The sequence below is a fragment of the Coenobita brevimanus genome, chromosome 58 (genome assembly GCF_032717465.1).
Source record: "Coenobita brevimanus isolate Jiangsu-jjx chromosome 58, ASM3271746v2, whole genome shotgun sequence".
Lineage (NCBI taxonomy): Eukaryota > Metazoa > Arthropoda > Malacostraca > Decapoda > Coenobitidae > Coenobita > Coenobita brevimanus.
The window spans coordinates 25,431,796-25,452,429 of record NC_137011.1 but is presented as its reverse complement, the minus strand read 5'-3'; the positions used below and the strand labels follow the sequence as shown (position 1 = coordinate 25,452,429).

Genomic DNA, 20,634 nt, shown 5'->3' with positions numbered 1-20,634 from the left:
TTGTCTTAGTATTGACATTTCTTGCATCAACAGCATACAGGAGGCTGTTGATGGGTAATGTGCAAAATAAAGAGCCGAGGAAGAGGCGTTACAATGTATTATGATCTCAGCAAATCCCCTCAGAATTTGATCCTTAACGAAAATATAAAATGGAAGGTGGGGTGATGGTAATGGTAGTGTGTCATAATGGGGGTGTGGATATTGATATGTAATGTGCAAAATTAATCGCGAAAGAATAGGTGCTATGAAATCACCAAAGCAGCTTAATATTATAACCCTTCATCAGATCTAATAAAGAAGCAGGATTGGTGGTGGTGGGAGCGTGTGGTGCTGGGGGTGTGGATGCTGATCACTGTGGTGCTGACGGATAGCTACGCCGGCAACCTGGTGTCACTCCTGGCCATCAGAACCATCTCTGAGTCCATCCAGTCGCTTCAGGACCTCATTGATAACCCCATCCAAGTTCTCACCGTCAAAGGAACAGCGGAAGAAGATGCTTTTAGGGTAATGTACAGTCTCCTGCAAAATTTCCATCCCTCCTCTAGATCTTCTGTACCCATAACATCATATTAGTTTGACATAAGTTGAATGTTGTCACTGTAATCTGTTTGGATAATTAAACAGTTGCTTAAAAAAAAATCTTTAAACTAAAAATAGTACAGGTACAACACGATGGTCCGGCACCTCTTTTAATCTTTACAGAATTACAAGAGAGCACTCAAAATTTCCTTGGCCACCAGACTAGTTTACCGGGCGGCCACAGATAGTGTGTTGAGTATAGTGCTTCTTCACTTGGATTGCTTACACTGCATGTCTCTGTGGTGATCCCTGTATTTTGTCTGGTACTAAACTCCAAGAAAGATGCAAGTGTCTGGTGGTGTTAAGCATTAATGCCAGTCTTTTCCAACCCAGTCAGACCTGCTTGATTGTAGTTAACTGGTTTGCCAAATCACCGCAGTGATGCAACCCCTCAATAACCAAATAAAGCAATAAATGGGAATAAATGTTATCTGGTTCAGAGCCCGCAGGTTTACACTTATTTTTCTTCTAATACCCAAATAATTACCCCTAAAAAGACAGGGCTGACTGGATCAGCAAGGTTTACACCGATTCTGCTACTCTCGGTCGTGAACCAGGCGACCGTTTTCCCTAGTTGTTATCGATGTGTATTGCTGTGAATGCAAAATTCTCACATTAATCATTCCTAATCATCTAATTCTGTTCTTGTGAATACGACACTTTTTAATAAATTTCTGGTCCTCTTAGTTAAACTTATCCTTAACTATTATATCACCTCCCCTTCTTTGGGGGAAGCAGCCTAAGGTATATAAACAGACTATATTACCACTTCATTTTTTTTTTCGTAATTACTACCGCGGACAAATCAAACAGTTATTTCCATCACTGGTATCCACTGAGACACTTTTAAGCAAGAGTAGAGTGCATAATGCGTTATTACGCTTGTGGTTGTCCACGTGGGGAAGCCAGTCACCACGAGTCACGCGACACTGATATGTAGGTACCCATTGATCTACTGCTTTGGCCACCAGTATCTTCATGTAGTGTATATTTTCACTCACCTGTCTAGACAGTGGCATATAAACAGCTATCTAGGGGATTTAATGCAGTAAGACGTTTTCATTATGCCAAAATAAAAAAAAACAATAAAACAACAAAGGACAGAACTATTTTAAAAAATAATGAGCTGTGTTGCTCCTGTGTAGAAGTTGTGACACATATGGTATTGGTTCGTCAACTGTTTATGGTATAAAGAAGCAAATGGAAAAATTGATGAAATTCTATGCAGACAGTGATTTGAAGAAGCAAATGAACATTAGTGAATACTGTGAAAGATGTTAAAAGTACTAAGCATGACTGAGTGATGATGGAATGGTTTCTACAGTGCTGGAGTGATGAAATGGACCTGTCAGGCAGCTTGATAACGAACCAGACTCAGTTGATCCATAAAGAACTTAAATTAGAACATGAGTGTGATGTCACTGAAGGATAGTGGGTCAGACGCATAATGCTGAAATATCATAAGTGGCCACTTTTGATATTACACGATTTATTATAAGTGACATGTGGCCTCGGTTAGTCCGGCCATACGGTTCATCCGGCAAGGCTCTGGAACCAAGGGTGCCGGAAAATTGGTGTTGTACCTTTATAACATTATGAGTTAATGACGGATGGAAAGAGATGGAACTTTTGCAGGCGACTGTACCTGGAATTATGATGATCTGAAGACAGCTAATCAACCTAAATTGACTCGTGCAGTTCCTTGGGTCCTCACTGAATTAAATTGAATAATGGATTCCCACGTATCAGAGACCGTATGGCACTAATTCAGAGCAAAGATATTTGACTAGCAAAGGAACAGAATGGGAAGGGAGACATAGAAGTGGTCTTGGCATAGAAGTGGTCTTGGCATAGACGTGGTTTTGGCGTTCAGGTGATAGTTGTGTTGAAGTGCTTTTGGCATTGAAGTAGTCTTGGCATTGATGTGGTCTGGACATTGAAGTGGTCTTGGCATTGATGTGGTCTTGGCATTGAAATGGTCTTGACATTGAAATGGTCTTGGCATTACTGTGGTCTTGGCATTGAGGTGGTCTTGGTATTGAAGTGGTTTTGGCATTGAAATGGTCTTGGCATTGAAGTGGTCTTGGCTTTGAACTAGTCTTGGCATTAAAGTGGTCTTAGCACTGAAGTTGTCTTGGTGTTGAAGTAATCTTGGTGCCGAAGTGGTCTTGGCATTGAAGTGGTGTTGGCATTGAAGTGATCTTGACGTTGGGATGGTCTTTGAGTTGAAGTGATCTTGGTGTTGTAATGGTGTTGACGTTGGAGTGGTTTTGGCATTGACGTGATCTTAGCAGTGGAGTGGTCTTCCCGATGGAGTGATCTCTGTGCTGAAGTGGTCTTGGTGTAGACGTGGTCATGGCGTAGACGTGGTCTTGGTATAGACGTGGTCTTGGTATACAAATGACATTGCCCATGAAATGTTCTTGTCGCTGAAGTGGTTTTGTCACTGAAGTAGCTCAGGGAGACCTGACTCATTGATGAAGCAGCTTGGCAGTGAGGTGGTTTGTGGATTGACATAATATTATCTTCGTGATGAAGTGACTTTGGCTTGGTGATGAGGCGGCCTGATTAATCAATTGGTTGATAGGTTCAGATCAGGAAAGAAGAAACGGTCGATAGCAATGGGAAGCCCTTAAACTATCCATGCCTGGAAACCAAATATCTAACCTGATAGGAGTAGGTCGAAAACAAAGGCCGGAAGTATTGTGGAAATATCAAGAAGAGAGGAAGGGCAGAAAAGAAGAGGACAATAAGGGAAGAAAAATTAGAGAAAAAATATAATAAAAATTTTTAGTTGCCTCTTACATCCAGCAGAGTTACTTGGGAAATATCCCCCCCCCCCACATCCCCAAGGGTTTGTTACCTCATTAACAACCCCATTCAAGTTCTCACCGCGAAGGAAGCTGCGGAGGAAGACGCTTATAGGAAAATATGCCGAGAATTTAGAACATTCACCGATAACCTGGCCTAACCTGACTCCTAGAGTCATCTCAGGACCTCATTGACAACCTAACGTAAGTTCTCACTGTCAAATGACTACCAGAGAACTCGTTTAGAGATATGCTTTGAGAATTTAGAAGCTTCATTGATAAAAGCCCAACCCAGCGTAACCTAACCTTTGCAGTCCCTTAGGACTTCGTCGACAACCCGGTGCAATGTCTCGATGGAAAAGGATCAACGGAGGAACAGACGTTTAGGGTTATGTGCCAAAAGGTTTGAAGCTTCAGTAATAGCGAATCTTGGTGTAGTCCTTTTTCACTTAGTATTTTCATATTTGGTGTTTTTTTTTGTTTTTTTTCCTTCTTGCTTCTGGATCGTACTCATTTCCTTTAGAAAAATGGAAGTACTGTGCTGATTGAGATGATGACGAGGTTGATGAGTTTCTACAATAATCTGTCAGACCTGTTATTTAAAAAGTATGTATATTTGCCTTTTTACTAATGTTCCACTTTATTTACTTGTATATTCTTTTTTTTTTTTTTTTTAGTCTTTCATATCTCCCACCTACGGTTGGTATATATTCCTTTTCCCCGTCTGTTAGATGACGAAATTTTGCTTTCGTTTTCCTATCCGGACGAAATTTCGATTTAATGTTTTCGTTCTTGTTACTTTTTTTTTTTTGGGGGGGGGTTTAATACAACATTAACATTTTCACATTTTCTCTGCTAAAAATCCTCCCATTATCGGTGGTAGGAAAAATTATTTTTAAAAAGACGTCCTTGTAATGAAGGTGTCAAACCATTCTCTTCTTCACAGACTGCAACCAGTGGGTTAAAAAAGCAGGTGTGGGATTTAGAGAAACAGAATCGCTTACGCGGCATTCCGGCTGACGAGATGGAGGGCGTGACGGAGATCTTACTTAGCAGCTACGCGGCCATCATCAACTTGGAGGTGTATCAGAAGAAGAGAATGGCGAAGGAGTTCAGTAGAAGGGGTAGATGTCTCTTGCTTTCTTAGGCTTTTGTGTGTGTGTGTGTGTGTGTGTGTGTGTGTGTGTGTGTGTGTGTGTGTGTGTGTGTGTGTGTGTGTGTGTGTTCCTTGTCAGTTATTCTACTCTCCCTTTACCTTTACTTATTACAGTACTGTATTCGGACATATTATTTATTCATATAATTGTATCAAAGTAACTAAAATATGCAAAAACATGGCTAAGTAGATTCACTTCAACAAGAAATACTGTAAACATATATATATATATATATATATATATATATATATATATATATATATATATATATATATATATATTCATCGTCAGCCATAACTAGTCCACTGCTGAACAAAAGCCTCCCCCAACCTTTTCCACGAATTCCTTGACTGAGCCAATCTTTGCCACGTTTTCCCTGCAAATTTCTCTATCTCATCTCTCCATCTCCTGTCTGGCCTTTTTCTGCTATGCTTACATTCTCTTGCTGTCCAGTCCGTCAGCCTCTTGCTCCATCGGTTATCCCCTGTTCTTGCTATATGGCCTGCCCACATCCATTTCTGTTCTTGTATAACTTCTATAATAGCTTCGACTTTAGCCTGCTTTCTCACCCAAGTTGATCTTTTCCTGTCTCTTAAGGATATTCCCAGCACTGACCTTTCCATTGCTCTCTGAGAACGGATTAATTTACTTTCCATTGAATTTGTCAGTTTCCAGGTCTCACAACCATACGTCACAGCTGGAATTATACATTCGTTATATACTTTTCGTTTCATACAAACTGGCAAGCTACTTTTCATAATATCTCTATGTTTGCAGAAAGCTTTCCATCCAATTGTAATGCGTCTTTTTATTTCGCTATCATGATCTTTCGTTAATTTTAGTATTTGTCCCAAGTAGTTGTACTCCATAACTTCTTCAAGAATTTCATCGCTTATTCTGATAACACTCATTGGTGTTTGTGGATTAAACATTACTCTAGTTTTACTTCGGTTCATCTTCAGTCTTACTTTCAGACTTTCCCTGTTCGTCATTTAACATTTCTTGCAATGCCTCCGCCGTTTATGAGATTAGGACAATGTCATCTGCAAATCTTAAATGGTTTAGCTTTTCTCCATCAATGTTCACTCCTTTGTTTTCCCAGTCTAGCTTTCTGGAAATACTTTCTGGGCATGCTGTAAATAATTTCGGTGAAATTGTATCTCCCTGACGCACGCCCTTCTCAATCTTAATTATTCTGAGTCCTTATGTAATTTAACTGTAGCAGTTCCCTCTTTATATATGTTTTCGAGCAGGTTTACAATGTTCTCGTTCACTCCTTGTTCTCGCAATGAATTTATAATTGCTATGTGCTCCACTGAGTCTTTGAGTCACCTTTTTTGTAGTTTAAAATAACTATTGCATTACACCATGTTTTGGAAATTTTCTTCTGTTTTATACAGTGGGTAAATAAGTGAGCAAGCCTATTTTGTACTTCTACTCCGGCATCCAACAGTAAATCTATTACAATTCCATCTTCTTCCGGAGCCTTCCCTCTTTTCATATTTTTAAGACAAATATTTACTTCGTCCGGTGTTACCTCAGGTATTTCACTTGTGTCAACTGAAAAGTTGGCTATTGGTACTGCTCTCTTTGATGCATACAGTTCTTTGTAAAATTCTTGAACCCTCTTCACCATCTTATCTCTGCATTTATTGATTTCCCCGTTTTTTTCTTTCAGTGATGTCATTTGTTGCTTTCCTAGTGCCATTTTACTTCGGACCTATTTCAGACTTTTTCCATTTTTGATGGTTTCTTTGATCTGATCCATGTTTCTCTGTCTTTTTTCTTCTCTTTGTCTTTTGTTGATAAGCATATTTAATTCTCTTTGTTCTATTTCGTCTTTCTTTGTCTTTACTTCCATTTCCTTTCATTTTTTCATAAGCTCTAGTGTCTTTTCTGAATACTTCTTGGCTTTGGTTGTATTAGGTTTTCCTACTACCTCTGCTGATTCTCTTAGCACTTTTGTTAGTCTGTCATTCAGCTCATCAATGTCACATTCAGCATTACTTAGAGCCTGAAATCTATTCCTTATTTCTAACTGAAAGGCTGCTTTGTTTTCGTTTACTTTTAATGGGTATATCTTTTTATCTTTAATCATCTTTCTTTCACTTCTGAAATTGAATCTGGCTGTGCAACCCACCATTCTATGATCACTACCTATATTTACTTTGTTGATAACTGTGACATTTGTGATCGTGCTATTCTTATCTGCTATAATGAAGTCGATTTCATTCTTTGTTTTTCCATTTGGGCTTCTCCAGGTCCACTTTCTTCCTGTTCTTTTGTGGAAGAATGTGTTCATTATTCTCATGTTAAACATTTCAGCAAAATTTACCAGCATTTCTCGTCTTTCATTCCTTTCTCCCACTCCAAATTTTCCTATACATGCTTCTCCATTTTTTGTCTTCCCAGCTTTTGCATTGAAGTCTCCCATGAGTATAGTATATGTTGTCTTTTCTTTTTCCATAATCTGGGAGATGTCATCATAGAATGTTTCTATTTCTTCATCTGGGCTTTGAGAAGTTAGTGCATAAACTTGTATGGCTTTCATGGTATATTTTTGCATAGTCTAATGACAACAAATGCTGCTCTGTCAGATACACTGCTGAATTTAACAATGTTGTCTGCAAGATTTCTGTTAATTAGAAATCCTGCCCCACCAACTCTTTCATTTTCCTTTCCTCTGTAGTAAAATAGGTGTTTACTGTCTTCGAGCTGAATTACTTTTTCTTCTTTTCTGCGGATCTCACTCAGCCTACAATATCCCAGCTAATGTTTCCCAGTTCAGTCATCTGGTTATCAAGTTTGTAATCTTTTGTGAGGCTTCTTACATTGTACGCATAGATCTTCATTGATTTCAGTTTGTTTAACATCCAAGAGTCTAATTTTTCAACACAATGCCTACTCACTTTCGGTGGCACACTGCCCGTAAGCACAGGAGGCAGTGCGGTTGAACCGTTAGTAGACGATGATCCAACAGGAACGCCCGTCAAATCATTTTCATTTTTATATACTCAATTTTTTTTTTTTTTTACTGAGGTAAAGATGCAATTGACAGGTTGGTGATGATTGGCTGAATGCAACATGTCCGAATAACATTTACTAACCCAAATTTCCCCCTCAGATATATGTTGTCAATTAGTAATGCTAACGAGAAAAAAGATTATGAATAATGTTGCATTCAGCCAATCATCACCAACCTGTCAAGTGCATCATCGCCTCGATTAAAAAAAAAAAAAAAAACAGTATAGCAGGGGTACCCAGAATTCCCCCTCTCTCTCCTTATTCATCTTCCTCCTCCTGTCCCTTCCCCCCATCTCTCTCTCTCTCTCTCTCTCCTTCATCCTTCTCTCGTTCTCCTTCCTTATTTATATGACCCTTATTACTCTGCCCCCCTCCTTCCTTCATCCTTCTCTCGTTTCCCGTCCTTATTTATCTGACTCCTACTACTCTGCGCCCCTCCTTCAAACTATGGGTCTTTTTGGTCTTAAAACCTTCCTTAGGTCATAAGACCAAAAGACGAACACTCCAGTCCTATTTGTTCTAGTTCAATCTTTCTTTCTACTCTAGAAAGAACATGTACACTCGACAAGAGTTCCACCTGGTCCACATGGTCCCAGGATATGGCTGACATGGCAACAGCGTGCGTGTCTGTGTTCGTTTGTACATGCCCGACAATTTTTCGTCTTGCCAAGCTTCATCCTCTATATTATGGTATTATGCGGCCATTGTATTATGCTATGATATAGCCTAATATATATTGTGTGATTTTTGGGATAATAAGCTGTGTACTGCACTATTTAAGTTTGAGTTATATAAAATAATTCTTCTCCTGTTTCGTAGAGTGACCACAATACAGGTTTCGTATTGCTAAGATTCATCCTCTATATTATAGTATTATGTGGCCATAGTATTATGCAATGATATAGCCTAATAAATATTGTGTGATTGGGATAATGAGTTGTGCATTACACTATTAAGACTGAGTTATATAAAATCATTCTTCTCTTGTCTTGTAGAGTGAACCACGACACAGGTTGAGTTGTGGTTCAGAAACAGTGGGCAAGTTCACCCACAAATGGCGTGATGTAAGGGGAAGGGGGGAGTGTGGGAGTGAGCGGGAACTTGGCAGGTGTAGGGAAGGGGGGTGAGGTAGGGTCACATCGTTTACTCTAACAGTTACACATTCGAAGCCATTACAATATATTTATTAAGGTGTCATTGATATCCTGTATCCTAAATAATAAACCTATTTATTTTTATTCTTTTTTATAGACAACCGATTCCACACTTCACACCAAAGGTAGGATACCCTGTCCTTCATTAACAGACAACATGCAACCTGCTCCACCACCTCGACTCTCAACTCCTCAGCTGCCTATCAGTAGACAAACACACATTATCAGTTTGTGCTAATGAGCGATGACGTTGTATATTTTGCTTGTGTACTAAAATTTAACCTACCGCACCCCAGTAACGTATGGATATGTTGCAACGTTTTTTCACGCTCAGCCCCGACAACCTACCCATATATTTTACAATTGCAAGGTCCATCATTTCCACATTCTTCAAATTTCGCGCACGGTTTTTGGTACATAGATGTGGGACACTTTCCTCAACCAGCCGGCAGGTGGAGACACTCCCCGACCCCGTGTGACCCTTGCGCACCCTTGTCTTGGTCACTCACCTGTTAGCAGTAACCCTGCACAGACGTGGCGCGCCGAGGTCTCTCTGTTGACGAAATTCAAGCCACCCTTGATGCGTTCACAGGCGACAGTGATTCCCCAATTGATGACGATGTGGAGTACAAGGACTACATGATGCCTAACGATGAAACAACCAGCAGTGATGAGGAGGTACCGTCGCCAAGGAAGTGGCGGTATGTGATGTACTGTAAGGCACGGGAAGGCCAGCCTGGACCTCCATCATGTGCATGCACCTCTCTCCAGCCCCTAGACAAAGGGTCTGAAGAGGACGAGGACAAGGATGAGGACAGAGCCGTAGGAGATGGTGTAACCTCGTGGTGGGGGAGGGAAAGGATTTCATTGCGGGGAGCAGAAGTTGTGGCGAGAAGAAAAATAAGGTATGGTGCGTCTGTTTTGTCTGGGGAAGGCACGAGTGGTGTGGTGGGAGTGATCAGTGAAAGGGAATGTGGTGGTGGCAGGGAAGCAGCTCCCGGGCGAGCACGTGGTGCACCTGGGGAGTGAGCTATGATGAGCAGCTGCGCCTTAGCACCTCTTTCTCTCCACAAGATTCCCTCTCTACCTCCCAACAGCCCCGTGATGTGGGGAAAGGAAGCAAAGGGAAGGGAAAGGGGAAGGGAAAAGAGAGAGGGAAGAGGAGCTGAGTGGGGAAGGGCTCCACTCTTCACCTTCCGAACCACCCCCACGACCGTTTCCTCCCCACCCCGACGATGGCGACGATGGGGACGTTGGTGTGTCGTGGGACTGTGAGGATGGGAGTGACTTCACACCTAGCATTCACTAGTTCACAGAGGAGTGGCCGTCTGGCTGTACTGCTCCTGGAATCCATGCAGGTTCCACCAGGGTGGAGTTCTTCCACCTATACTTTGGTGAGGAGTTTGTGGAGCAGATTGTGGAGCAAACCAACACATTTGCAAGCAACCAGCGCCATGAAAGTGAGCATGAAGGTACAACAAGCAGGCACTCCCAACATTATTAGTACCCAGTTACCACAGGTGAGATGTTAATCTTTTTTGCCTTGGATCTCTTGATGGGTATTGTATGGAAAAGACAAATTCCGGGATACTGGTCTCCAGACCCTATGACCAGCACACCTTTCTTTGGAAAGATAATGGGCCAGAATAGATTTCAGCAAATTCTGAGCCGCCTCCACTTTTACGATGCCGACGACCCTGCTAATGCAAATAACATCGATAGAATGAGGAGAATAAGGATGGTATTTGATCATCTGTGGGAAAAGTTCCATTCATCATTCTATCATTACAGAGACCTTGTCATACACGAGAGTCTTGTGTTGTGGAGAGGCAATATTTTCGGCAGTACCGTACATACCCAGCAAGAGACACCGTTTTGGGTTCATCCTCTTTGTTATGTGTGACTGTAATACTGGTTATGTGCAAGATAGTCTTCTACACCGGCACACACACAGACATAATAGAAGATCGAAGTATTGGACACTCTGGGGCCGTGGTAAAGACAATGATAGAGGAGTACCTTCATCGTGGTCACGCCCTGTACCTGGACAACTGGTACACTATCCCCCTTCTCGCTCGGTACCTCCGCCTCCACGACACCGAAGTTTGGCAAAGTCAAGAAAAATCGTCACCAGATGGTCAGGGTTTGGAGGAAATTTGACAAGAATGAGGTGGTTTTCTCCAAAGCAAACAACATCCTCACCACTGTATGGAACAACAACAGGGAAGTTTTCCTCCTGTTGATGGTACACCGCCCCCTGATGCACCACACCACATTGAGAGGAGGCTCCACATCTGGAAACCGGAGTCAGTAATTGACTACAATGTCAACATAAGGCAAGTTGACCAGTCTGACTCCATGATTTCCAGTGTGGAATGCGCTAGGACCAAGATGAAGTGGTACAAAAAGCTGTTCTTCCACTTGCTCGACATCACGGTCCTGAACGCCCACTACCTCCACGCCTTGACTACAGAAACCTCTGAGACCTTCAAAGGGTTTGTGAGGGAGCTGTCAAGGGAAATCACTGGCCCCACCACCGCACCCGCCACGCCACTGCTGCCCAGACTCCCCCACGCCTCCCAGGACGCCACTTCCCCACCGTTTTCCCTCCTCAACCGAACTGTCCTAGACCATACCTATGGCACCACTGTCACGTATGCAGCCACTCGAGAGTGAGAGCAACCACTCAGAGAAAAGACACGAGGAAGAAGTGTGTGGAATGCAATGTAGGATTGTGCGTTGAGCCATGTTTCAAAGAATACAACACCTTAGTGCAATACTGATACTGTGTGTGCTTGCAATAATATGATGCCCACAATAACAGTGAGTGCTGTAAATATGCGGTAATATGACACTCAGTATATACTAAGGCCTGTAAATATGCGATAATATGACTCTCAGTATAATAGTAAGGCATATAAATATGTGATAAGTTATATAAAGTGGAAACTGGTATAATGTTAGTGGAAAAGTATAATGTAAGTGGAAAAATAGAATGTAAGTTGGAACAATAGTCATCGTGAGTCATCTGTGCAAGACTCTGGCGATTTTCGTGTGATTGCTGAATGGAACAACATTTGTACCACCTATATTTTTGTGTGAAAACCAATATATTCTTGTACTACATGATTTTTGTACCAAATTATATATTCAACAAATACACGTGGGCTATCGTGTCATTTAATCATATCTGTTCCAAGTGAAACAACATTAAAATAAATAAATCAAAGATCCTGAGTGTGGTCATGCAGGAGGGTCATGCAGTAATCATATATTATTATCACTGATCATTATCAGATTAATATGCTACATAGGGTATTGGTATTACACTTGACCAGTCCCGTTTTATAAGGAATTACATGGGCCAGTAAAGGACAGCTGGATTAATAACCACACACACACACACACACACACACACACACACACACACACACACACACACACACACACACACACACACACACACACACACACACAAAAGGTGAACTTCGAAAACTACTAAACACTGAACTTGCTGCCTGTTCGAAGTAGTTTACGTGAACGTCCACTGTGTGAGCCATCATGACATAGCTTTGACCGTATATAACGGACATACTGCATAAATCTGTGCTATAGTATAACTGTATTTGACATTCTGTGAACTGAATGAAATCCTGCTTTGAATTCCGTTGTTCCAAATGACAATAAGCAAACAGAATGGCATGTTCATTAACATTATACTGTGACTGGTGCGTGAGAGCTGCAACACTCCAAAACTATGCTTCATAATATATTTTGAGAGTTCATAAAGTGTTTGCATTTTTCATTAGAAACACTTGTTCATCAGCATGTTAATTTTAATTATTGACATAACTGGAGGAACAGGAACCTCAACAGTAACAGTATAACGCACCAGCGTAACTATAGGGATTGAGGGTGCCAGCGGCCACCACCCCTCTAACTAATATCCACCACTCAACACATGTTTACCTTTAACATTAACGAAAACATCATTGTCGGTATGGCTACCCCATGACCATTACTGAAACGTAGGCTACGCAAATAAATGTTGTTTACTGGTTAACGTAATCCGTAATGTAAGATGGTTATGTATTGCATTTGTATTATGACACTATTAAATTTTAATATACATCATTGCAATATATACATCATTGCTCATTAGCACAAACTGATAATGTGTGTTTGTCTACTGACTGGCAACTGAGGAGTTGAGAGTCGAGGTGGTGGAGCAGGTTGCATGTCTGTTAACGAGGGACATCGTATCCTACATTTGGTATGAAGTGTGTAATCGGTTGTCTATAAACAAAAATAATAAAAATAAATAGGTTTATTATTATTTAGGATACAGAATATCATTGACACCTTAATATATATATTGTAATGGCTTCGAATGTGTAACTGGTAGAGTAAACGATGTGACCCTACCTCACCCCCCTTCCCTACACCTGCCAAGTTCCGGCTCATTCCCACACTCCCCCCTTCCCCTTACATCACGCCATTTGTGGGTGAACTTGCCCACTGTTTCTGAACCACAATTCAACCTGTGTCATGGTTCACTCTACAAGACAAGAGAAGAATATTTTATATAACTCAGTCTTAATAGTGTAGTGCACAGCTCATTATCCCAATCACACAATATTTATTAGGCTGTATCATAGCATAATCCAATGGCCACATAATACTATAATATAGATGATGAATCTTAGCGATACGAAACCTGTATCATGGTTCACTCTACAAGACAGAAGAATTATTTATATAACTCAGACCTGAATAGTGTAGTACGCAGCTCATTATCCCAAACAATCACACAATATGCAGTAGGCTATATCATAGCATAATACAATGGCCGCATAGTAATATAATATGGAGGACGAAGCTTGGCAATACGAAAAATTGTCGGGCATGTACACACGAACACACACACACGGGCTGTTACCATGTTAGCAATATCCTGGGAGCAGGTGGACCAGGTGGAACTCTTGTCGAATGTACAGTCACTCATAAAAGAAAAGACCCCCCCTGCCTTTGAGGCAATATAACTCTGGGTATTCAGTGTTGGTAACAGTGTATTTGACGTCAGCCATATGGGGGGATGAGGAGGGGTGTTTGAGAGGAGGGCGGAGTTAATCTGCACGAAACACTGCTTCAATCCACATTTCGAGTCAAACATGCTTTATATCTGACTTGTTATGTTGTCCTTCACACAAAATTAACTTTATGCTACAAGAACAAAGAAATTTCAGGTGATAACATAATCCCATACCCGCATTAATGCCGCACATGATGCAAATGAATCCCCGGCCTCAAGGGTTAAATGAATGGGCTCGACACACTTAGAATGAACTTTGAGTGAACTTCCCCCAAACGCAGCTTCACACCCACACACCTGACGTCATTAATTTTACAGTGTTACCAGGACCGATATCATATTCGCTGAAAGGTGTCTTGGCCGGGGGGGTCGTTTCTTTTATGAGTGACTGTACCTCTCATGCTTTTGAAGAGGGATTATAAGATGTCCAGGAACTTTCTATTTCAGCTTTCAAAGACTAATGCACAGTATTTGTGCGAACTTGTTTACTGTCACCAGTGACAAAATGACCTCCGACTGGTGACTTTAAATGACCTCGGAGTCAACCTCACATAGCCTATGTCGAAACTGGAGGTCATGTTAGCCTCCAAGCCAAAAATTGGGTTTCAGAGGTACCTGGTGCTGCCCGGGCCAAAATGGTGAATAATCAACCCATGACACATATCTGAAATCTGATCCTCCTAAAACCTTCCCTGGGTCATAAGGATTCTAAATATGTGGGTTGAGGCCAGGTAAAATGAAAATTGAGGGAGTAGTTCATGAACAGACAGACAGACAGACAGAAACTGTTCTTCATAAGCAATTATAAATTCATTGCGAGAACAAGGAGTGAACGAGAACATTGTAAAACTGCTCGAGAACATATACAAAGAGGGAACTGCTACAGTAAAATTACATAAGGACTCGGAAAAAATTAAGATTGAGAAGGGCGTGCATCAGGGAGATACAGTTTCACCAAAGTTATTTACAGCATGCCTAGAAAGTATTTTCAGAAAGCTAGACTGGGAAAACAAAGGAGTGAACATAGGCGGAGAAAAGCTAAACCATTTAAGATTTGCAGATGACACTGTCCTAATCTCAGAAACAGCAGAGACATTGCAAGAAATGTTAAATGACTTGAACAGAGAAAGTCTCAAAGTAAGGCTAAAGATAAACCGGAGTAAAACTAAAGTAATGTTTAATCCACAAACACCAAAGAGCGTCATCACAATAAGTGGAGAAATTCTTGAAGAAGTTGAGAAGTACAATTACCTGGGACAAATACTAAAATTAACGAAAGATAATGATAGCGAAGTAAAAAGATGCATTACAAATGGATGGAAAGCTTTCGGTAAACATAGGGACATATGAAAAGTAGCTTACCAGTTTGTATGAAACGACAACTATATAACGAATGTATAATTCCAGCTATGACGCATGGTTGTGAGACTTGGAAACTGACAAAAGCGATGGAAAATAAATTAATACGTTCTCAGAGAGCAATGGAAAGGTCAATGTGGGAATATCTTTAAGAGACAGGAAAAGGTCAAATTGGGTGAGAGAGCAGACTAAAGTCAAAAATATTATAGAAGTTATAAAAGAACAGATATGGAGGTGGGTAGGCCATGTAGCAAGAATAAGGGATAATCGATGGAGCAAGAGGCTGACTGACTGGACACCAAGAGATGGTAAGCGTAGCAGAAAAAGGCCAGACTGGAGGCGGAGGGATGAGATAGAGAAATCTGCAGGGAAAACGTGGCAAAGATTGGCTCAGTCAAGGAATTCGTGGAGAAGGCTGGAGGAGGCCTTTGTTCAGCAGTGGACTTGTAATGGCTGATGATGATGATATATATATATATATATATATATATATATATATATATATATATATATATAAGGTGTTCCCCAAAAGTTCCAGTAATTTGAATATTGTAGGAAAATAAGTTACCCTACCTCCTAGTTCTTACTGTCACCTTCGATGTAGTCCTCTTGGGCATGTATACAGTGATCCCAGCATTTTTTCCAAGAGTCCATGAATCCCTGGAAGGCTTCAGGCATAAGAGTCTTGAGCACCTGTGATTCTGTCTGGATCTCCTCAACTGAGTCCCTTTCAGTCATAATTTCAGGTTAGGAAACAGGAAAAAGTTGCAGGGGACAAGGTCAGGCGAATAGAGTGGGTGGGGAATGACTACCGTGCTAGTGGAAGCAGGAACTGCCGGACAACAATTGATGTGTGGGCAGGGGCGTTGTCATGATGCAGGACCCAGTCCTTGTTCTTCCACTATTCTGGACGTTTGCGGCGGATTTTCTCCCTCAGGCGCTGCAAAACTTCACAGTAAAACTTTAAGCTGACAGATTGACTGGGTGGGTTGAATTCCTCGTGAACAATCCCTTTGATATTGAAGAAAATGACCAACATCGACTTGACATTGCTACGCCATTGGTCCACCAATGCAAAACCGTCAAACCACCTACATACCACGTTACAATAATAAGCGTAGCGCAATAACATGTCCGCTCACAGACACGGCCGGGGCCACACTGACTCAGAAGGGGTACTGTTGACTCCTTGCGGCAAGAGGCAAAACTGCAAACGGTTGGTTCACTCTGTTCAAATTACTGGAAATTTTAGGTAGCACATAGTGTAAAAATATTTATATATATATATATATATATAGATAGATAGATAGATATCGATATATATATATATAGATAGATAGATAGATAGATAGATAGATATATACATAAATATTTTATATTTATTTATATATATATTTTATATCTATATATATATATATATATATATATATATATATATATATATTGTTACGGAACAGAGAAAGATAATGTACACATTAAGTGAGAATACTAAAAATCACTACTGTCCCGCAAAGTTCCAGGTTCAAAACAAAGAGTTAGGTAAAATTACAAGTTAAAGTTTAATGCTCAAACTAACAACAAAACATTCAGGACTCATAAGGATAATGTAATGGCAAAAAACAGGTTAAATATATGGTTAACTGCAATAGCCTCTATTAACACGAAATTAGCAAGAGTAAATTTATCTAAGTCAGCCCTGATAAAATGAAAATACACTGGGTAATGCTCAGTTAATGCAAGATAAATTATTTCAGATACAAAATAATAGTGAAACTGGCTGACAAAATGAATCCTACATAAATTACAAAAAAGACTCACTAGGCCCACAAATCAACACCTTATGCTATACAGTACAAGGAAAAAATGCAATAACAGTTATACCCAAATTACACAGCTGCTAGATGGTTGGAGACTTCCGGAGCACTCACAATAATAATAACGGTACAGGGGAGGACAGAGATGTGAACAAAATGAGGAGTAGATCTAAGTGGCAATGATTCAGAGACTGAGCTCATTATATAGGGGCCAGCAGAGCTTGATACAACTTGTAAGAAGGACGCGCAAATGAAGCCATAGGGGACAAAGAGCTGACAATCCTACACTGAACAACAGAAAGGACGACTTACTCTACTATAACGGTAGAAGGGGGGGACTGAGGCAAAACACGCTCGTGATCAAACATGCAGCATACTGTGTGTTAAAAGTACACAAAGGATGATGAAATCATAGGCTATGTAACAATATATAATGTATATATATATATATATATATATATATATATATATGTAACTATTAGTTTCACATTGACAGGTAAATGTATATTCAGCTTGAGCCGGTCGAGGTATGTCCCCTCACTGGAGTCCATGGCTGGTGCCAAGAATAACCCACTCATCCCGGCACTTGCCCACAAGTACGTTCTTTCCCATCTATATGTCCATCCATCTATCTATATACCTCTCTGTATATCTGTTATTAATCCCGTAAGGAGTGGACATAAATGAATCGTCCCCATGTCGCCCTCTCCTGCGCAATCTGGCTCTCCATTCTCCACCTGTACCTTCCTCACTCAAGCTTTTACACTCCATCCCTCCGTCTCATCCTCTGCATTTCCCTTCCCCCCTCCCTTACCGCTTTACATACACTTTACTAAGCAGTCTCTCAATCACCATCCACTCCCCATGGGCAAACCATTTCCAAGTATTTTCCTGATGTTTTTTATCACATTCTGATTATCACCACCTCTTTTCTCTTTAATCAAAATTATCTATTATTCATAAAATATCTTGTTTGCGCTTTACTGATGAAAATAGCAATTAAAAACATGCCTGAGGTTGTACTGAAGAGTTTTTATTTTTTTTAAGTTTCATCCTGTTTCAAAACGGAAGGACTGAATAAATGAAGACAATTTTGCAGGTGAAACTGCATTAAATATTTGTTTAGTCGTTTCAGAGTTTGAAGCTGTGCATAAGTTTAAATCAGCACATTTGTCGGTTATTTACAAAATTACGCATTTTTTTTTCTTTGCATTAGAGTAATGCAGTTGACGGAAGGTGGCCTGTACAACCACTGGCAGTCGGTGTTCTTCCCAAACCTAACCGTCTGCCTCAGTGCGCCTACAAAGATTGCCATCACATCAGCACTAGCCATCAGGAACATCTGGGTAGGATGATATTTGCTGATGTGTTGGGATATCAAAAAGACGTATCAGAACTGAAAAAACTATCGGAAAGTGCATTTAACCCTTTCAGTTTCTATAGTTTCTCGTGAAGTGAAAATATCATTTAGTTGAAGTATTATTTAACAACTAAGCAATTGGTGTCCACATTAACATATCGAACGTGTTCAAATGTGCGGAACTTGTTCGAAATGAATAATGTTTTATGACAATTATGTTAAGCACAAATGGTTATCAGATTTCGCGAGAATCAAATGAAACAAGTCGCTACTTGTGACTTGCACCGTTTAACAAATTTACACCTTCTGCCATTGGCCCCAGCAGAACCATACACCACCAAACAAAATGAATCATAATTTCCCATCAAACTCTTACTTATTAACAAATATTCATCACCGAAGTGAAAATAGCAGTGTTTTTAATTATGTCCAGTCAAATATGCTACCCTGTAAAATATGAAAACTTCCGTAAGCTAAACGTTCTGATAAATTCAAGAATACTTTTTCCACTTCTGATAATAATATTTGTGATCGAAGGAAGTTTATTTCACATGGTCATGTAAATTTTTCATTAAGATTTCATAAAACATTAATCGGATCTATAAATTCTGTCTTTCTACAAAATCATACAATTATAGGCTATTAAGTATTACACCCCAACACTCTCCCTTGTATGGGAACAATCTTTGAGAATGCAAAAGAGTTCTCACTCACTCTTAGGACAAAAAGAAAAAAAAAGTGACAGAAAGCATTACTCAAGTAGTACGAAGTGGATCAGTTTTGTATATCTATTTATTTATCTATCTATCTATCTATCTATATACCGGTATATATATATATCAATATCTGTATCAATCTATATCTGTCTATCTATCTATCTATCTATCTATATATATATATATATATATATATATATATATATATATATATATATATATATATATATATATATATATATATATATATATATATATGTATTGTCAAAGTGGGGTTGAGGTGGAGGGATTGAGTGTCCCTCCCTGTAAAACAATTAACTCTAAGCCCTTGGCCACCCCGTTTGGGATACATGGCGTCTGGCAATGAATGAATGAATGGAAATACATATATATATATATATATATATATATATATATATATATATATATATATATATATATATATATATATATATATATAATATGATATATGATATATATATATATATATATATATATATATATATATATATATATATATATATATATATATATATACAAGTGTAACTGGGCGTATGACAAAAACTTACACCAATGATCTATCATGTAATTTTGAGTATATTTTGTTATATAAACATATCCTCTCTGCGACCCCAGTTCAGTACCCAGCATTCGGCTGTTTTGTGTAAAAACTTTGTCTCTTGCATGTGCCATTGGGTGAGAGCTTCGCAGGGCGATGGGAGACGAGTATTATTAGCTTATACTGTACTGTACATGAAAATCCCATATCCTATCAGTAGACACGAGTTTTAACAAGAAACTTTGCGTAGTCTTTTGATTCTTTAACATCAAGTCATGCACTCATGCAATTCTTTTGCACAAATCGACTGTAATTAAGGATTAAATTCAAATGTTATGGCTTGCAAGGGAGTAGGGAGGGAGGGAGAACAGGCTGGTGTGTTGTTGCCAGTTATGTAATATTTGGTTTGTAGGATGTTGCTACCAACATTATCATAACACCCACAGCTCATTCAATGAAAGAACGTTATTCTAAAGGGAGATTAGCCTCACTTTAGGTCAGGAAGAATTTTACTTACCACAATTTTTCTGCTACAAGTAAACGTGACACCATTGGGTATCTCCACCTGTGTTCCTCTCTGCAGAACTGGCATTACCATCGCAGAACCCATACTGATAATCAGAAAGAAGGTTGTGATAGGAAAGATGATTTAAAATTTTTCTATTAAGAACTCACTTGAAAACTTTTGAGATACAGGACGTTAAAGCAATTGGACGATAGTTAGAGGATTGGGAATGGTCACCATTCTCTGGGACTGGCTGAATGAGAGCAAATTTCCAGCAAGAAGGAAAGGTACAAGTTGATAGAAAAAGATGAAAGAGGTTGCCTAGGCGGCGTGTAAGCACAGAAGCACAGTTCTTGAGAACAACAGGAGGGACTCCATCGGGCCCATATGCATTATTAGTACTGAGGCCTGTGATGGCAGAAAATACATCAGCTCATGAAATATTAGGAAAGAGGTAAAGAGAATTAGACAGGGTGCCAAAGAAGTTAGTTGGGGAGTGAAATAT

The 20,634-nt window shown here is 39.8% G+C and overlaps 1 protein-coding gene across 1 annotated transcript in view; it reads left to right on the top strand.

The window, feature by feature from the left end:
• LOC145402646 (glutamate receptor-like) overlaps positions 1 to 20,634 on the top strand; it is an 85,888-nt gene that overhangs the window by 34,763 nt on the left and 30,491 nt on the right. Inside the window, exons 6-9 of the mRNA XM_080274634.1 lie at positions 287 to 504; positions 4,336 to 4,513; positions 17,486 to 17,585; positions 18,206 to 18,335. Of these exons, the coding sequence (XP_080130760.1) occupies positions 287 to 504; positions 4,336 to 4,513; positions 17,486 to 17,585; positions 18,206 to 18,335 (626 nt within the window). The remainder of the gene's footprint in view (positions 1 to 286; positions 505 to 4,335; positions 4,514 to 17,485; positions 17,586 to 18,205; positions 18,336 to 20,634) is intronic.